This window comes from Plectropomus leopardus, chromosome 11 (assembly GCF_008729295.1).
Source record: "Plectropomus leopardus isolate mb chromosome 11, YSFRI_Pleo_2.0, whole genome shotgun sequence".
NCBI classification, from domain to species: domain Eukaryota; kingdom Metazoa; phylum Chordata; class Actinopteri; order Perciformes; family Serranidae; genus Plectropomus; species Plectropomus leopardus.
Genome location: NC_056473.1, coordinates 17,680,750 through 17,697,134, shown reverse-complemented (window position 1 = coordinate 17,697,134; position 16,385 = coordinate 17,680,750). Strand labels below are relative to the sequence as shown.

The 16,385-nt window shown below is 39.5% G+C and overlaps 1 protein-coding gene across 1 annotated transcript; it reads right to left on the bottom strand.

The window, feature by feature from the left end:
• Window positions 1-507: 507 nt before the first annotated feature.
• Window positions 508-16,229, bottom strand: cfdp1 (craniofacial development protein 1). The gene is given in 8 exon segments (XM_042496439.1): window positions 508-840; window positions 2,211-2,320; window positions 2,322-2,370; window positions 7,965-8,096; window positions 12,446-12,555; window positions 13,144-13,372; window positions 14,632-14,758; window positions 15,885-16,229. Coding segments are annotated over 8 exon segments (918 nt in total). The 5' UTR covers window positions 15,955-16,229; the 3' UTR covers window positions 508-749.
• Window positions 16,230-16,385: the final 156 nt, after the last annotated feature.

The window sequence follows — 16,385 nt, the reverse complement described above, 5'->3', positions numbered from 1 at the left end:
CCTTCCTCCCATGTTTTTAAAAGAAAACAAGCCAATTTTCTCTGGTTTTAAAGGGTTAAAGCTCCTCTGTGTAGAATTTTAAGGCAATTTCAATCTTTCAAATTATTCTGATGGTATATGTTTTGGGTTTTTTTTTTGTTATTAAAAGAGTTATATGTCACAAGGCAGGGTAGTGATGTCATGAGATATCATGAGAGACTAGGTAGTGTCTTAGATTTTGGATATCGTAATATTATCCTGGTTTTAAAGGCTGCAAGTGATGTCATTTTCTAAACTTACAATAGAAACATATATAATAATGGATAGAAAAAAATGGACAAAAACTACAAAGGTGCATTTATGAACTGGAATTATTATTTTACCCTAAAACTAAGTCTTAGTCCTGAATCAACCTGTGAGGAAGTAGGACAGGCAAGAATGACGTCACTTCCCCAAAAATGCCCTCAGTGTAAAGGTTTGCGACATTTGGTTCTCACAAGGATGGAAGTACAGAAAAAACACTCAACACCCCATCATTCCACAAACTCAGCCTATTAATAACCCCGTCCTGAAATAGACCCGAGCCACAGCACCAGTCTGAGCTCACTTCACTGGAGGAACGGCAACTGTGTCATTAGAGAGAGAGAAAGCAACACACAGGAAGTCCACACATCTGTTCCACTGTCCCACTCTGTGTGTGTGTGTGTGTGTGTGTGTGTGTGTGTGTGTGTGTGTGTGTGTGTGTGTGTGTGTGTGTGTGTGTGACTGTGTCATTGTTTCATGTTGCTCTGTCGCACTGCCTTTTCTAACTCAAACTGACGGTGGTCGACGCGCTCCAAGAAGTTCTTCCGCTCCACATACCTAAACGCACGCACCAAACACGCACGCACACGCGCACACGCGCGCACACACACACACACACACACAGTGAAAGAAAACATTAGATCTCCTTTTATGATAAAAAGCACAAACACACACTGAAAATACAATTAAGGACCGGGAGTATAGAAGCAATGTGCTCATCTCTCTCTCTCTCGCTCTCTCTCTCTCTCACACACTCACACACACACACACACACACACACACACACACACACACACACACACACACACACACACACACACACACACACACACACACACACACACACAGAGTTTCCCACCACTAAACCACATCTTTTTCCACTTCTACCAGGAAGTAGTTACATGGCTTTTCCTGCAGAGTGTGTGTGTGTGTGTGTGTGTGTGTGTGTGTGTTGTGTGTGTGTGTGTGTGTGTGTGTGTGTCTAAAATGATTTGAGTCCCCTGTTGTGTCTAAGTGTTTTTACATTAGCTCCCGCCCTTCTGCTTGGTTGGAAGTTAGTACATGTTGAGTATGTCACTGGGGTTCATGTGTGTACGTGTTTACGTGTGTGTGTGTGTGTGTGTGGTGTGTGTGTGTGTGTGCGCGTGTGAGAGGCACAGAATGACAGTGGAGGAGCTAACAAAGTGCATACATCACAGATTGATGTTATTTCCCTGGGGCAGCCAGTCTTCCATTGGCTCCATCTATCCAGACTAAAGCATGAGTCCTACTCATATGGAACAATGTCTCCCTCCATTTACACTCACTATTTTCCAGCTACTGCTTCATGATTAAACTCTGTGTTTTCCATCAGGTCTGCTCACTGTGGTTGAGCCATGTCAGCATTTTGTCGTTACTGACTGTAAAAAACTGTAAATGTCGGATGGAATCGTCATATATAAAAATACAGGTTGGTTCTTGGTAATATTTAATAATAAAAATACAAGGAGCTATATCAAGAAAATTAAATCATCTTTTTATGTATACTGCCATACAGCACATTTCAGCAGCCCTCAGTCTTAGACTTAATGTAATCAAGTACTGAAGTGGACCAAAGACAAATGGAGACCCCGCAAGCTGTTAGTAATGTCCACTGTTTTATTCAATGATATTCCTGCTTTTAGCCTCGGCTCACTGTATTTCCTACAGTTCCCTGATGTAACAGTCAGTACGTTTTTACACTACTACTCACTACGAGCTGCACTGATGTCCAGTCTCCATAACTGCTTCCAGCTAAGATGAAAGTGTTTCACTAAAAACTCCCACTGATGTTATAGTTTTCAACCTAACAATATATTTCGATGAGAGATCTGAAATATTTTGTAATTTCTAGCATTTAAGTGCTCCAGACCCACAGCTCCACCGCCCCTGTTCTGACGGTCTCTTACCCCTCTCTGCCTCTATTGTGGATGGCCAGCTCCTCAGTGATGCCCTCCTCCGATTTAAAAGCGTCCCAGTCCATCTTGGATTTTTCCAACGTGCTCATCTTCTGTTTTTTTTCCACCGATGCGACCGAGGATGCTTGACATGCCTGCTGGACGCTTGGCACTGCAAACACAAGAGGGGGAACCTTAGGTGACAAACCAAAGAGACTCACTACAGAAGCTGATGCACATTTCACATTTCAACAGAGCTGCAACGATAAGTCGATTAATCGATAAATTAATCCCTAAACTATTTTGATCACTGAATAGTTGTTTTAGTCATTTTTTCATTTTTTTAGTCATTGTTCTCTCTCATCTGACACACACGCACACACGCACACACACACACACACCACACCACACCACACCACACACACACACACACACACACGCACACACACACACACATTTCATCTTTGTAGATCTCGTTCTTTCTAAATCTTCTTCACTGGTTCTGACTTATAAAACAAAGAAAACCTTGAGCCAGCTCAGATTTTTTAAAAATATTTGTTTTAATGTAGAACAATATTAGCTCTGAAAATGCATCATATAATGATTTGCATCCTATGTAATTGTAACTTTAAAGAAATGCAAACTCTTACAATAACTTGCATTGCAACTTTTAAGAAAAGCTGCCTCAAAATCAGACATTTCAGGCCACAACAATCACAAAAACAGCCTGGGAAATCCTGGAGGGGTTGATTTTTTTAAAGAAAAAAAAGCTAGCCTAAATGTGAGAATTTGACGCATTTCTTAATCATATGTGATAATAAACTGACTAGCTTTGAATTTTAGGGCTGTTGGTCTGATAGAGCATACCATTTGAATACTTCACTTTGGGATATGGGAAATTACACAGCAGGGCATGTTTCTCTATTTTCTGACATTTTATAGACAAAACAATTCATCAAGAAATAATGGGGCAGATTATTCGATAATGAAGTGATTGTTAGTTGCAGCCTAGTTTCTGGTGCAGATTGCACAAACTTTATGATGAAGAACGATGCTACTGTTTCTGTTGTTTTGTCTTCTAAGTAAAAAATGACTTTTAAATATCACAACAAGAATGATTCTAAAGCACACGCTTCCAACAACAGCACATCACTAAACTGTGACAAATGCATTAATCACAGTGGGCAGGTATGTGAAACATGGAGTTATACTTTGTGTCTGACGGAGATGTATTTTAGTAGCAGCTATTTCTAGAACAAACGGCTTCGTCGTGTAGCGCTGTAAGACTGTACCGAACAGACAGAGACTGCATGTTCAGGTAAAAAGAGCTGAGTTGATGAAAATGTATGAGCTAGACTCAAAGCCACCGAGACTACACAAGAATTTCCTAAAACTGTGTGAAGTGACAATGTAACACTCAGAGACAGTTCTGGTTTTGTTGGTGTAACTTTTACACGGAGGCAGACGTGTTAGACTTGCTGGGCTCATACTGCAGTTACATAAGCCCCTTTTACAAATGCACTGCAAACCTGAGACTGTTTAGACCAGAGGTAGGCATCTCTCGAGCCACAATGAAACAATTCTATATTCCCCGACCCAAACACAAACACGCAGCCAGAGAGTCGGCTGCATACAAAAGCCTGTGGACACGCAGAGACACAAAAGCAACATCCATCCATCTGCTGAAGCATGTGATTAATGATTCTGTTTATATGGTGTTCCACTCCATAGAGAGGCTGGTATGACAAGCGGGTAATGTAATGTCCCATTTACACACATACACACACACACACACACACACACACACACACTCATCCATCCAGGATGGACGAGAGTGAATGCAATCAGTCAGGTGGGCTAATTTAGAAGACTCACTGCCCTTTCACACACTGGATTGATTTAATGAGATGGGGTTTAAATGTCACAACAATAAGGAATGGGTCTGTTTAGCACTTCACTGCCATCCTCTCTCTAAAAACAGAGAGAGAGAGAGAGAGAGAAAAACAGAGAGAGAGAGCGAGCGAGAGAGAGAGAGGCCTCGATTTTTTATTTGCTACTGAGACATTGTTAATTTTTCAGCTCTCCTACCACCACACCTCTATTTTTGTATCACTGCCGGTCTTATCACTGATCTTATTTTGGTATACATTATGTGCTATATGTGAGTGAGTAAGTTCTTAAAGAGATAGCTTACAATTTTGGAAGAAGGCCTGTATGAGGCACTTGCTCACGGTCAGGGTTAGGGTGTAACAGAATATGAAAAACTAAGCTCTGCATTTAAAATACAAAATATGAGTCACAAGAGATGTGTATTGTTAAGATTGTAACTGTCTCTGCTGATACTGCTTATTGATGCCGTACTTTGAAGGTACTCATATTGGTTCTTTTTTTTTTTTTGGGGGGGGGGGGGTAAGGATGAAATAAAAAAGAAAAATATGACAAATAACATTGCTTTATTTTCTATGCATGTGAGAACACTAAAGACTATGACATACCTGAGGCGGATGGGGCGACAGTATACGAACTATGAGATAAAAAACAGTGAATTTCTCCTTCTGTAAGTGATGCACTTTTGCTTGATGTTTTCGAAGATTGCTGATGTTTTCACCCTCACATGTAAAACAGTTGGCGCATCAACTCTTGAAGTATAACCAGACTTTGGAGAGTGCCATCAAGAGAGGAGCTTCTGTGTGTATGTGAGACAGAATAGCAGATCTGGCCCTGCCCCGCCCCTCGCACATGCAGCAGCCCGCAGGCTACGACACATAGAGCTCTCCTCTTGACTGAAGAACAAAAAAACATCATAGACAACTGCCTTAATCATATTGCAAATTAAAAACTGAGCTGGTGGAATAAAAACTGCAAAGGACAATGTTTATGTCACCTAAATAAACAAGAAAATGTTTTCCTCATTTTTAGCCGACCGCGATCTACTGTACACAATACACTGACTATGGATAACTACCTCATACAGCCCCACGTCAAAAAAAAACTCTATCTTTAAGTAAAGTGATTTACACAGTATGAAAAGAGTCTGTAGAAAAAGCTATTAATCATTTTGCGAAAGCATAATGATGTTCCAGTGAAGACCACAGCAGACTGAGCTTTTCATTTACTGATGCATGACTGGACACAGACACTGTTAATTACTGAGAGCCATTTCAACACCACTCATTTTGGTATTCCACAATTACATACAGCCATGAGAACCTCATAGTGATGTACTTAAACTGCAGTGTCTTGGTATTTGGTTTGCTTGGTTTGCTCATACCAGGGGTGGGCAACCTGTGGCTCTGGAGCCACATGCGGCTCTTTAGCCCCTCTCCAGTGGCTCCGGTGTCTCGGACTAAAACTTATATGGAAATGAATAGCGATTATTTTTTAAAGATTTTCATTCAGTTCTATCATTGTTATAGGCCTAAAATTACTCTTGCATTTTTCAATTGCAAAATATGTAGCCTGCACACAGAATATGAAAATGTATTAGCATTTTATTAACTAAAATATGCATCATATTTCTGTGGCCTTTAGCTTTTCTGCTAAATTTTGTCAGATTTCAAAAGTAGTGGGCGGTCCTGAATCAAAAAAGCTTGACTACCTATAGATTCCAAATCCAGGAGACAGGAGACGTCTCAGAGGAAAATGGAGACGTTAATAGTACATGGATAAATCTGTTTATTTTTACCACCAACGCTGCAAGTTAATGTAAACAAAATAATAAATAGTGGTAAAACATAATAATCAATGCTCATATAGACCCATTAATGATATTGATAGGATAATTTTGACTTTATGTGTTGTGTTACCTTAATTTTAAGTATAAAATATGTTTGCGGCTCCAGACAGATTTGTTTTTTTTTTGGGGGGGGCGCAAAAATGGCTCTTTGGATAGTAAAGGCTGCCGACCCCTGGCTCATACAGTGAAGCTCAACCAAAGGCCAAAATTGCTAGCTTGTTTAAAATATTTTAATGTGGCACTCTCTCTCCACCACTCAACATCTTGGTTCTCCACCTCCTTGTCTACCTCCGGTAACCCTGTCCTGTACAGTCTCTATTCGATATACACGAAGCCAAGCCAGCTGCTCGAGTGCTGCTGCTTCCAGTTTGTGTGTGTTACTCTGTGTCAGCGTGCAGGCTAAGACTTCCTTCCTGTCCATGAATAGACAGATAACTTCAGTGCTTGCTTCCACTCCAGCCACAGCTGAATCTTTTCATCCGCACTATTAATATTCAAACATCAGAATTTCTTGTAACTGTTCATGATTCTTATCTGTGTATCTGTAAATCCTCATGAGACGCAGTACTGAAGAACCTGAGTAACAGCAGTGATGTTAAAGCCACCTCGAGGCAAACTGCACTGAGACACATTACCGAGAAACTGCCACCTCGACCGCAAATAGTATTTTCATTCATTGCGATTAATCTTTCTGAGACCTTTTACCTAATAAGAAATGTGACAAAAAAAATATTATTTTAGGGGCAGTTTTTGAATTACAACGGTTTTTCCATAAGCCCTGAATCCGTTCAGTATCTGCAAATTTAGCACCAGTCACCAGCTGTGGTCAGTAAATGTTCTGGCTACTCTTCAGGTACGATGGTACCGACAAGAGGTTACACCATGTAACTCCCTCTGAGACCACAATGTGTGGTTTTTATATTTCTGTTTGTGTGTGGATTTAACAAAAGAGACATATTAACCATTGAGGTGTTGTTAGGTGTACAGTACCAGGCTAGCTGTTTGCTTTCCCCAATTTCCAGTCTTTATGCTAAGCTAGGCTAACAACATCCTCACTACAGCTCCGTATTTAACAGACGTGAGACTGATGTTCTTTAAAAAAATCTTTGAAGAAAAAAAGGCTTTTATTTCTTTACAAATGTTTAGTTTGGTTTTTTTTTTTCAAGTTTTTGTTGATTTTTAAAGCTAACATGCATGCTTTGTTTTTTTATCACCAAATTTTTCACCATGTCAAAACGAGAAACTTTAACCAGAAATTATCATTGTATTTTCAAATTTACAACGGTCCTTGAACATATCCTGTGTTACTATACAGGTTTGTGAAACCTTGACTTTCCAAAAACTTTCAGGGTATATTTAGTTTTCCAAAACTTTTCCAGGCCTGGAAAGAGCTTGGATTATTTGACTTTTTTTTTTTTTGTACTGCTGCTGCTGTGACTTTACATAACAGCATCATCTCAGTCTGCAAACAAACAAACAAACACTCCCTTCACATGCTTTCTTTTTTGTGTTTGTGTGTGTGTGCGCGCACAAGGCCAACGAGGGAGTGGTGCTGATGGCTCTTTCCTGTTGTGCTGGGTGTCCCCTCTTCACTTACTCTCTCTCTCTCTCTCTCTCTCTCTCTCTCTCTCTCACACACACACACACGGAGTGGGCTTAGATAAATAGGAAATAGCTTGCGGACACACTGTACTTCCTGTCTGTTGGAAGATGATTTCCTGTTTCCTGTCTGAGGTTTTGGAGGGAAGATGTGTAACTCCCCAGATGATTTGAATTGCCATGGCAACAAAAGGTATCGAAGGAGCAAAAGGTATTAACAGAGGTAGGGGGAAAAGTACAAACACACACAAAGAATTAATTAATTCAATGAATTCTTGCAGAGTGCGGTCTCGATGATCCTTTGTGGCAGCATTTTATAACAAACTGCTTCAAGTTGCAGTCATACATTAATAAGCTGATCTGTCATTGAAATCCTAGCTTGTATATGTTGGTGTGGGGGGTGAATGTTATTTGTAAAGGTGTGAGCATACCTGGGGCCAGGGAGAGGCGGTTTGGTGGGTGACGAGCTCTCGTCTTCGTCTCCGTTCTCCTCCTGTTGGGTGTCCTGGCACTTTAGATAACTCTTAGCTTCTTTGGAGTCTGCTGATACCACTTTATTCACCCTGACAGAGGGAGACAGACACACAGCTCAACTCTGGAGTTCCTTGTTCGAAATCTGGCGACTTTTTTGTATTGTGACCATCTGGGCTCAGATAATATTGATGCACTTGTTAAGACCAACAGGTAACCATGGTGATTCAGAGGCTTTTCACCCTGACCAGCATACACTTCTCTGATATAATAATATGTACTTGTGTTTATATTGAAAGATATCAGTACAAAATCATCTGTGTCAGACTTCAATCTCATAACACTACCAATGTAACCTCATTGCAAAGGCACCATTTGATTTGTTAATGGCGTCCTCAATATTTTAAAAGCCAAGCTGAAAGAGACACGGAGCAACAACCCCCTACTCCATTTACTGTTCAAACTGAGCTGCACTTGAGATAATTCTCTGAGTGTTTTCGGGTTTTCTTGCCTGTGTCTTGTTGCAAAATGCTGCACATGGATACTGTCATATACTGGTAAATTTAAGGTATGAAATATTACATAATCTCCATGCCTTTGTCTGGTTTGGAGTTATTGTATTGTTTGGTCTTTGGATTTCTTGCTTTACATGTATGTTAACTGCTCACTCATTTGTACAGCAGCACAGCGATCACTAATAAAATAATAATCTGGCGAAGCCCTGTAAAACAAACCCAGAGCATACTAACTCCAACAAATCTGAGATTTAAGATGTATCATTTTTTCTCACAAAAGTTAAAATTACATTCGTACTCTGCAAAAAAAAAAAAAAAAAAAAAAAAGAAAATAATATTTACCCAAATCTTTGAATAGCCAAATATTCGGGTCAAGCCCTAATGTGCATATGTGCATGCTCACAAATGTGAGTCAAACTGAATGCAAATGCATCTCCCTGTCTCTCCCTATCAGTGGAAGCCCACTGGATGTTTGCAGACAGGTTCTTTGGCTCATTTTCCTCTGGGGTTCTTTTAACCTTTGTCATCCTCATTATGAGCAATGAGAGAAAATCTGCTTAGGGATGCATAAAACTGTTGGAATATGCCTGGAAGATAATGAAACAGTATTTTATTACACCAGATGAACCAGTTACACTTTATATAAATATACACGTCTGGGACAGTGTGAAAAAGGGCCGCAGATGACAATTAGTCGATCCTGGTTCACTTTGGCACATTTACATTCAAATGTTGATTACAGCATCCTTTTTATGAAGATAAAAGACCAGGATCCATCAACACATATCTAGTCCACACAGCTGCTGAGCCCATTCTGCATCGAAAGTGAATAATAAGACAGGATGTATGCTCTCCTCTCCCTCCACACACATGCAATATAATAGGATATACACGCAGTAAGAGACACACATGTGTCCATGTCTCACTATGGGGTGAGATACAGCAGCTATATAAGGAACAACCGCAGCATCCTCTGGGAACATCAGTGCTGCACCGACTCCACAACCACTTGCATCCATCATGGCGGCACTTAAAGGCTTTCCCTGTTATGTATGCTAATTACATGCAGCCTTAATTACACAGCACACAGCGAGGGCGAGTCTCGTCTCAGGCAAGAGGAAGATATCGGAGTCCCGACGAGAAGAAACTGAAAATACACAAGTGCAACAGCAGGCTGGGCTGATGGTCCTCTGGATACTCTGAGAAATATAGCAGGATTTGGAGCCAACAGCCAACTTTATTGAAAAATCAATGTTTAAATCACATATTAGAGCCTGCAGCATTTTTCTGTGGCTCTGGGAATAAGTTACAACCATCATCCATGTACTAATCTTATGCTTGTGTAATTACAGAGCACACAGCTTCATGCATAATCAATCAGATGAATTATAGCTGAAATCATATCTGGTTTCTGGATACAAACCGCTCCGACGTAAACATTTAGGATGGGACATTACTCCCTCCGCATAACTAGCCTCCTCTCAGGCTGCAGGGGCGTGGCCATCTGTGTGATATACAGCACGTTCATCTTACAGACTCATAATTATGCTGTTTTTATGGGAAACACTCGGCTGTTTGTGTGGCTCTTATTGAATAATGACTCGGGCACACTCGGAGACACGACTGCAAACTGAGTCTGTCTCAGTGGCTAATTAAACAGTTCGCATTGTCAGGTACATTTAATTAAAGCATAAGATTACTAACTCCATTGTAGGATCAATTGTTGAGGTCTGGTTCAAATATGCTGCTGAGGTTGAGATAAAATCTGTTTTCCAGTCTTTACTAACTTAAGTCTGAAAATGTTCATTACACCCTCTGAGCCTGAGCGTTTGACCAAATGAACAACATGCCTGTGGCTTTGCTGTTCTTAAAGCCTACAGCAAAATCTGGCCCCTGACAGGGTGGCCCCCCAACCATTTTCTTATTCACAATAAAAACAAAATGATTCACTTTGGGAATTGTTTTTGTACCTTTAGTATGCATAAGATGCCAGAGTGCATAAAACAGCATCAAAACAGCTTGTTTATCAAAAAAAAGTGCCAGTGAGGGATCCCCTGCATCCCACAACAGGGACCAAGCCAAGCCCCTGATGTCCTCAAATCTTAGAAATGTCCTAAAATCCTTGAAACGTCCTAAAATCCTGAAAAAATCCCCTGAAGTCTCAGTAACGTCCTAAAATCCCAGAAGCATGTATGTGGCTGCTGCGACTGGCCCCTGGGCTCCTGTCATTTTGCAAAAGTGGCCCCAAGCAAACCAAGTTGAGCATCCCTTGTCTACAGGCATATTTTAGGGATAGTTCAGATTTTTTGGAAGTAGGTTTACATGAGGTTGTTATCCGTGGTCCATGCTTTATATGAAGTAGATGAATCAGCATGTACCCAGTTTGGAGCAGCAGGCTGGAGCCCGACACAGAAGCTAAGTGATGCACCGCTGTGGAGGGGTCTTTTAGCAGTTTGTGTTTATGCTATATTGGAAGCATTTTCATTGTTTTACCTTTCCTTCAGACAACCTGTTTCATCAGGTTAGCAATGAATTGCTTCAGTTCCCAATCTATGCTCTCGTCAAAGCCACGGGACTCCGCTGACAAAAACAGTGATTATCGCTCACTGAATAGCGGAGCTGCTGGTATACAGCTGCTTCAAACAGTTAAGTTAGTTTGTGTTATTGTGTGACTTTGGTGAATCCAAACTAACCCTATTAAATGCCAAAGTCACACAAGTAAACTAACTGATTATGGCAGCAGTGGACAAGCAGCTGCTGTGTTCAGTGATGATAAATCACTGTTTTTCTGAATGGAGTCTGGCTTTGAAGAGATTTAAACAACTTTATTTTCCTATTGGAAATCAATGTCTGACAGCAAAGTACTGCTGTGTAAATACTCTTAATATAATGTTCACCTAAAAGTGATATTGATTTTTTTTAGGCAGGACTCTTTTTAGGTGGCTACATTTTGTTTCTAACCCTGAACAGCAGTGGATTGCATAGCTTCTACGTCAGATTGCAATCTGCCTCTCAAAACTGAGGCTGTGCTGACTGACACCTACTGTATGTAATATATCGACAATTTATGAGTAAAAAAAATCCATTAAACTTATGTAGGTTTACCATAATATAAATCAATTTAAAGAAACAATGCACAAACGTTATTTTTTTCCTTAATAATAACAACTTTGGATTGAGTTAATAACGGTTTCCACTGTATCAGTTGTGCTTTCCAAAATAACATATTCAGATTCAGGTACAACCCTGCTGAACATGTTAAGTTCCTATATTACTGCACAAACCCACCTTGAGAATTTCTAGTAGTGTTGGGGAGATCACACTCTGAGAGAGTCAGATATAACTCTACTCATACCCTCCTAAATCCCAGCTACTGAGTACAACCATCAGCTGTGTGTGTGCGTGTGTGTGTGCATGGTGCTGTGCCTTTGTATATGTAGCACCACCTACTGGTCGATAAGAAAATGGTTTGCAAGAAATTGAAGACTATGAGCATAATTTACACACTTGTGTATTATCACCAGTTATTTCTTTCTGCTGTGAGATGTTTTCACTTAACAACCTACCACGCTAACTTTGTACAAAACTGGTCCTTATTTTCCTGTCCATTGCATGTTTTTGTGAGAAGGATGGATAAATAAATAAATAAATAGTATTGCTGTTGTTAATCATGGCTCCAAATTAATCAATAAATCAATATTTTCACTGTTTTCCACCGAGGCATCCGAGAAAAACGGTTTCTTCATAAATTCAAGGTTACTCAGCATGACTCATTCATTTAAAAATTGACGTTTTGTGGGTGAAGTACTCCTCTAACTTAATTAAACTATTTGGAACATGTTCATAGCCCTTGTGTTTGCTTTCTCCCCCTTTTTGAGTTTATAAAAAATATTTTTTTTACAGTCAAACTGCTGATGCTGGCGTACCTCACTTCTTCTCCAGCGAAGTCAAAGACTTTAGTGATGGTGACTTTAGCAGGTTCTGATGCTTTTGTTTCTGAGCTCAAAGGAGCAACCTTCGATACTGAGGAATCATTCTGAGGATCAAAACAACAGAATCAGTCAGCGAGAAACAAAGACGGCAGATACAGAAAATACTGTAGATTTCATCACTTTCATCATTTATGCTTTATACAGTAAATTCTTAATGCACTTATTATAATAGAAATTGCATTTCACAGAGCATGGATCCAGCAAATATTTGATATGATATCTGAACTTATGAATTCTTGGTTTATGGCCAAAAACATGCTTTATGAGACCACCTTGACCTTGACCTTTGACCTTAAACCATCAGATTCTAATCAGCTCCTTGTTGAGTCTAAGAGGATGTTTGTGCCATATTTGAGGAAATTGCCTCACGGTGTTCTTGAGATATTGCTTCCACAACAATGAGACAAATGCAAAGTCAGCGTGACCTTGACCATTGACCACCAAAATATAATAGTTCATCTTTGCAAGAAATTCTGTCAGCGTGTTCTTGAGATATCGCGTTCACAAGAATGTGCTGGACAGACGGAGGGACAACCCGAAAACATCAATCACCGAGCACAGAGGCATGAAAACTTTGGTGTAGAATCTGATGGTGCATCCCTGTTGTACGTTAGGGCTGACAGCACATTTACCTTCTGCGTGGTACTCGACTGTGAGACAGGTGTGGGGTCTTTGGGTCTGCAGCCAACATCAGACAGGAAACTCGCCCAGAGGTCATCAGATTTTTTCTTCTGTTTTGCCTCCTCATCCTCTTGTACCTCAGTGAGATTATCCACCTCTTCCTGTGGCGGCTGCACCTTTTCTTCCCCACCGTCATCCTTCTCCTCCTTGTCTACTCTCAGTGCTCCTTTCTTCCTCTTCCTGTAGAGTTTTTAAAGGATAACGGTGAATTAAGGTCGTCATCAACATCATTGTCTCTCATTAAGAAATTAGATTTGATTCTTAGATTATTAGAATAGTAAAATGAGATTTCTCCTATGTGTCTTTAATTGAAAATAAAACATTTTGTTCCAAATCACTGTCAGGTACTGAATTTTGTTAACTTGATAAAAAAGGTTGACATTTCTGGTCAAGAATTTAGGAAAGATGAACATGATTGCTGATAAAATGCTTTTTATCCATGATGTTGGAGTAAAGTTCGGTATCAGGTCTCTGTTCAGTGATTCAGAACAAACTGAGAAAACATTTATAAATAAATATTTATTGGACATTTTCAACTGGGAAACTGGGGGGTTTGTCAGGATTCAGCATTTGATCACAATCATATAAAAGTGATAAAAGTGCGTCATTTATTTGTTTTGGGGTTAGGCTAGGCCAGTGTCTGACCCGTATTGAGCAACTTATTAAAATGTACATATCTTTATCTAAATGATTTTAATGTGATTTTAGGACTTTAATCCACACAACTAAGAATGTAGAGATATTTTATCTTTTTAATAGCAGATTTCCAGAGGAAAGGATTACTGGTTCTGCATCAGCGTTAGCTGAGCCGTATTTGTAGTCCACAAAACTGTCCTGACCCTAGTGATTACAGAGTTTTCAAGTAATCTCAGGGATCTGAGTATGACATTGTTTTGCAGCATACTTTCAAGAGCACGCTGAGAGCTTTAAAGTGATTATATGGATGTAATAATATTTCATAAATATCTGATGTATAAAAAGAATTTAAAAATATCCATGTTAGAAATTATCTGCATTTCAATGTGGGGTCAAACTCCAAGGGTGGTCAAAATGTGATGATAGAAGATAATAATAATAATAATAATAATAACTTTTTAACTTTGAACTAAAAGCAGACCCGGGCCTTAAATGCTTTTCAAACCCCCCTGAGTACCTGGATCTTTTTGCCACTGCTTTTTTGTTATAGGTTCCCCCTTTTCGTATTACATTTATACCACCGGTCTGTGGACATAATTCGTCCTCTTTCCATGAGCACCGATGGTTTGAGGGACATCAGAAGTGCTCCTGCTGCCTCTATTTCACATGTAATATCTTAGTAATGTTTACAAGCGTTAAAAACTGCAGGAAACAAAGGAAATCCAGATTCTGTTTCATTTTCTGTGTCCTGGAAACAAGGTTCTCCTCTTAACTTTCCTGCCACGAGTCTTTCAGCCTCTCACCTCATACTGAGATCATTTTTCTTCCTCTTCTTCTTGATGACTTTGTCAGGATGTGGCACACTGTCTCCCTCGTGAAGAGGGTCTTCCTTTTCACACTCATTAATGTCGTCTTCACTGAGGTTATCATCTGAGGAATGAATGTGTATACACAGAAATCTGGTTATCACCAAATTATCACCAGGCCCTGATAGTTCCAGTTTGGTGAATTTCAAATGTATGAATATTTCCATATTACTGATTTTATTATTATTATTTTTAAATAATAAAAATAATAGTTAAAAACATCCCTTATTCCGTCCCCTCCTTCCTTTCTCCCCTATTATGTAATGAGTATATAAGATGCTTAGGGGAAATGCAGTGGAGTAAAAGTTAACAGAAATATAAAGACTCAAGTAAAGTACAGATACTACTAAAATGTATTGTAATTAAGTATTGTGACTTTGTTACGTTACACCACTGACCAGCAGCTCCTGTTTTCAGTGACGTTAGATTACGTTTTTTCCTAATGGAGTCTGGCTTTGAAGAGAGCTGGTTAAACCTAAAATTTAATTTCAAAACATATAGTGTAACAAGCAATATCCAGACATAAAGCAGTTTAAAATAAAATATAAAAACATGATTTTCAAGAGACACGGGGATGAAGAGGGGCTTTGACAGTCATCAGGTGTTTACAAGAGTTATTGTTTATTTATTTGTGAATACTACTGAAAAATCATAGATATTTGATTAAGAGTATGTGGGTGTATGTAGGCCTATATTTTTAATTCTTTACAGGAAGCTGGTTAATTAAAACTTATGGAGAGGGAGGATGGTACGTTTTTACCTCTCCTCACTCTTTTTCAAATATGAAACCAAGTCATCATGTGTTTGACCATTTCTTTTGCTTTATGTTTTTCATTGTCTGTAAATATTAGCCTACTTTTTTGTCTGCTTGCATTTATATAATTATTTCTCTGTTTCCCTTTTCACATGTTGGAAATAAATCAAAACAAGTCAATAAATCAATCAATAAATGCATAAGTGCCCCATAAAACCCCACTTAAAAAAAAACTGAACAACCCCCTGTGATGTTACCATATTTACACTGCAGCTGGTTTATCAGGTGTGAGCTTTTGTGAGTGAGTTTATAATAGTTATCAAACATTACAGATTCAGAAGCTCAGCACTTAAACACACTTCAGCATTTCCATCCGCACACTAACGTTACCTGAGCGTTTCCTCTAACCACACAAAATGTTCACTGATGTTCTCACCTGATGGGACATAATCTGCGTCTTCATTGGATGAATATCCATCAGAGTCGTAGTCGGAATAGTTCATCATTTTGGAGCGAAAGTTTCAGGCTGTTAGCTGCGTTAGTGAGGTAAATAACAGAGCTAACGTTAACGTTACAAAGCGCCACTGTTTCCTTTTAGCTTATTTAGCGCTTTCATAACGTTACAAACGTAACCCCACCTAGCTTCAAATGCCGCCTTACTTACAAAAAGATAGCTGTTTCTCTTTTAATTCAGAAATAGACAGAAATAAATTAAATGTGCGAAATGTATGAAACAGGGTGCTATTGTGCCGTTTCTAGAAACGAGGAATACAATGTGACGTCCTGCTGTGGCGACTACGGCAAGCGCCGAGGTTCAAACTGTTCGCCTATTGCGCTTAACTTCTTTTGTGGTGACGACCAGGTGATATTAAAACACATCAGCGCCACCTATGAGACTGGAGGCTCATCGACTGCTGGGACCCACTTGATCTTTATT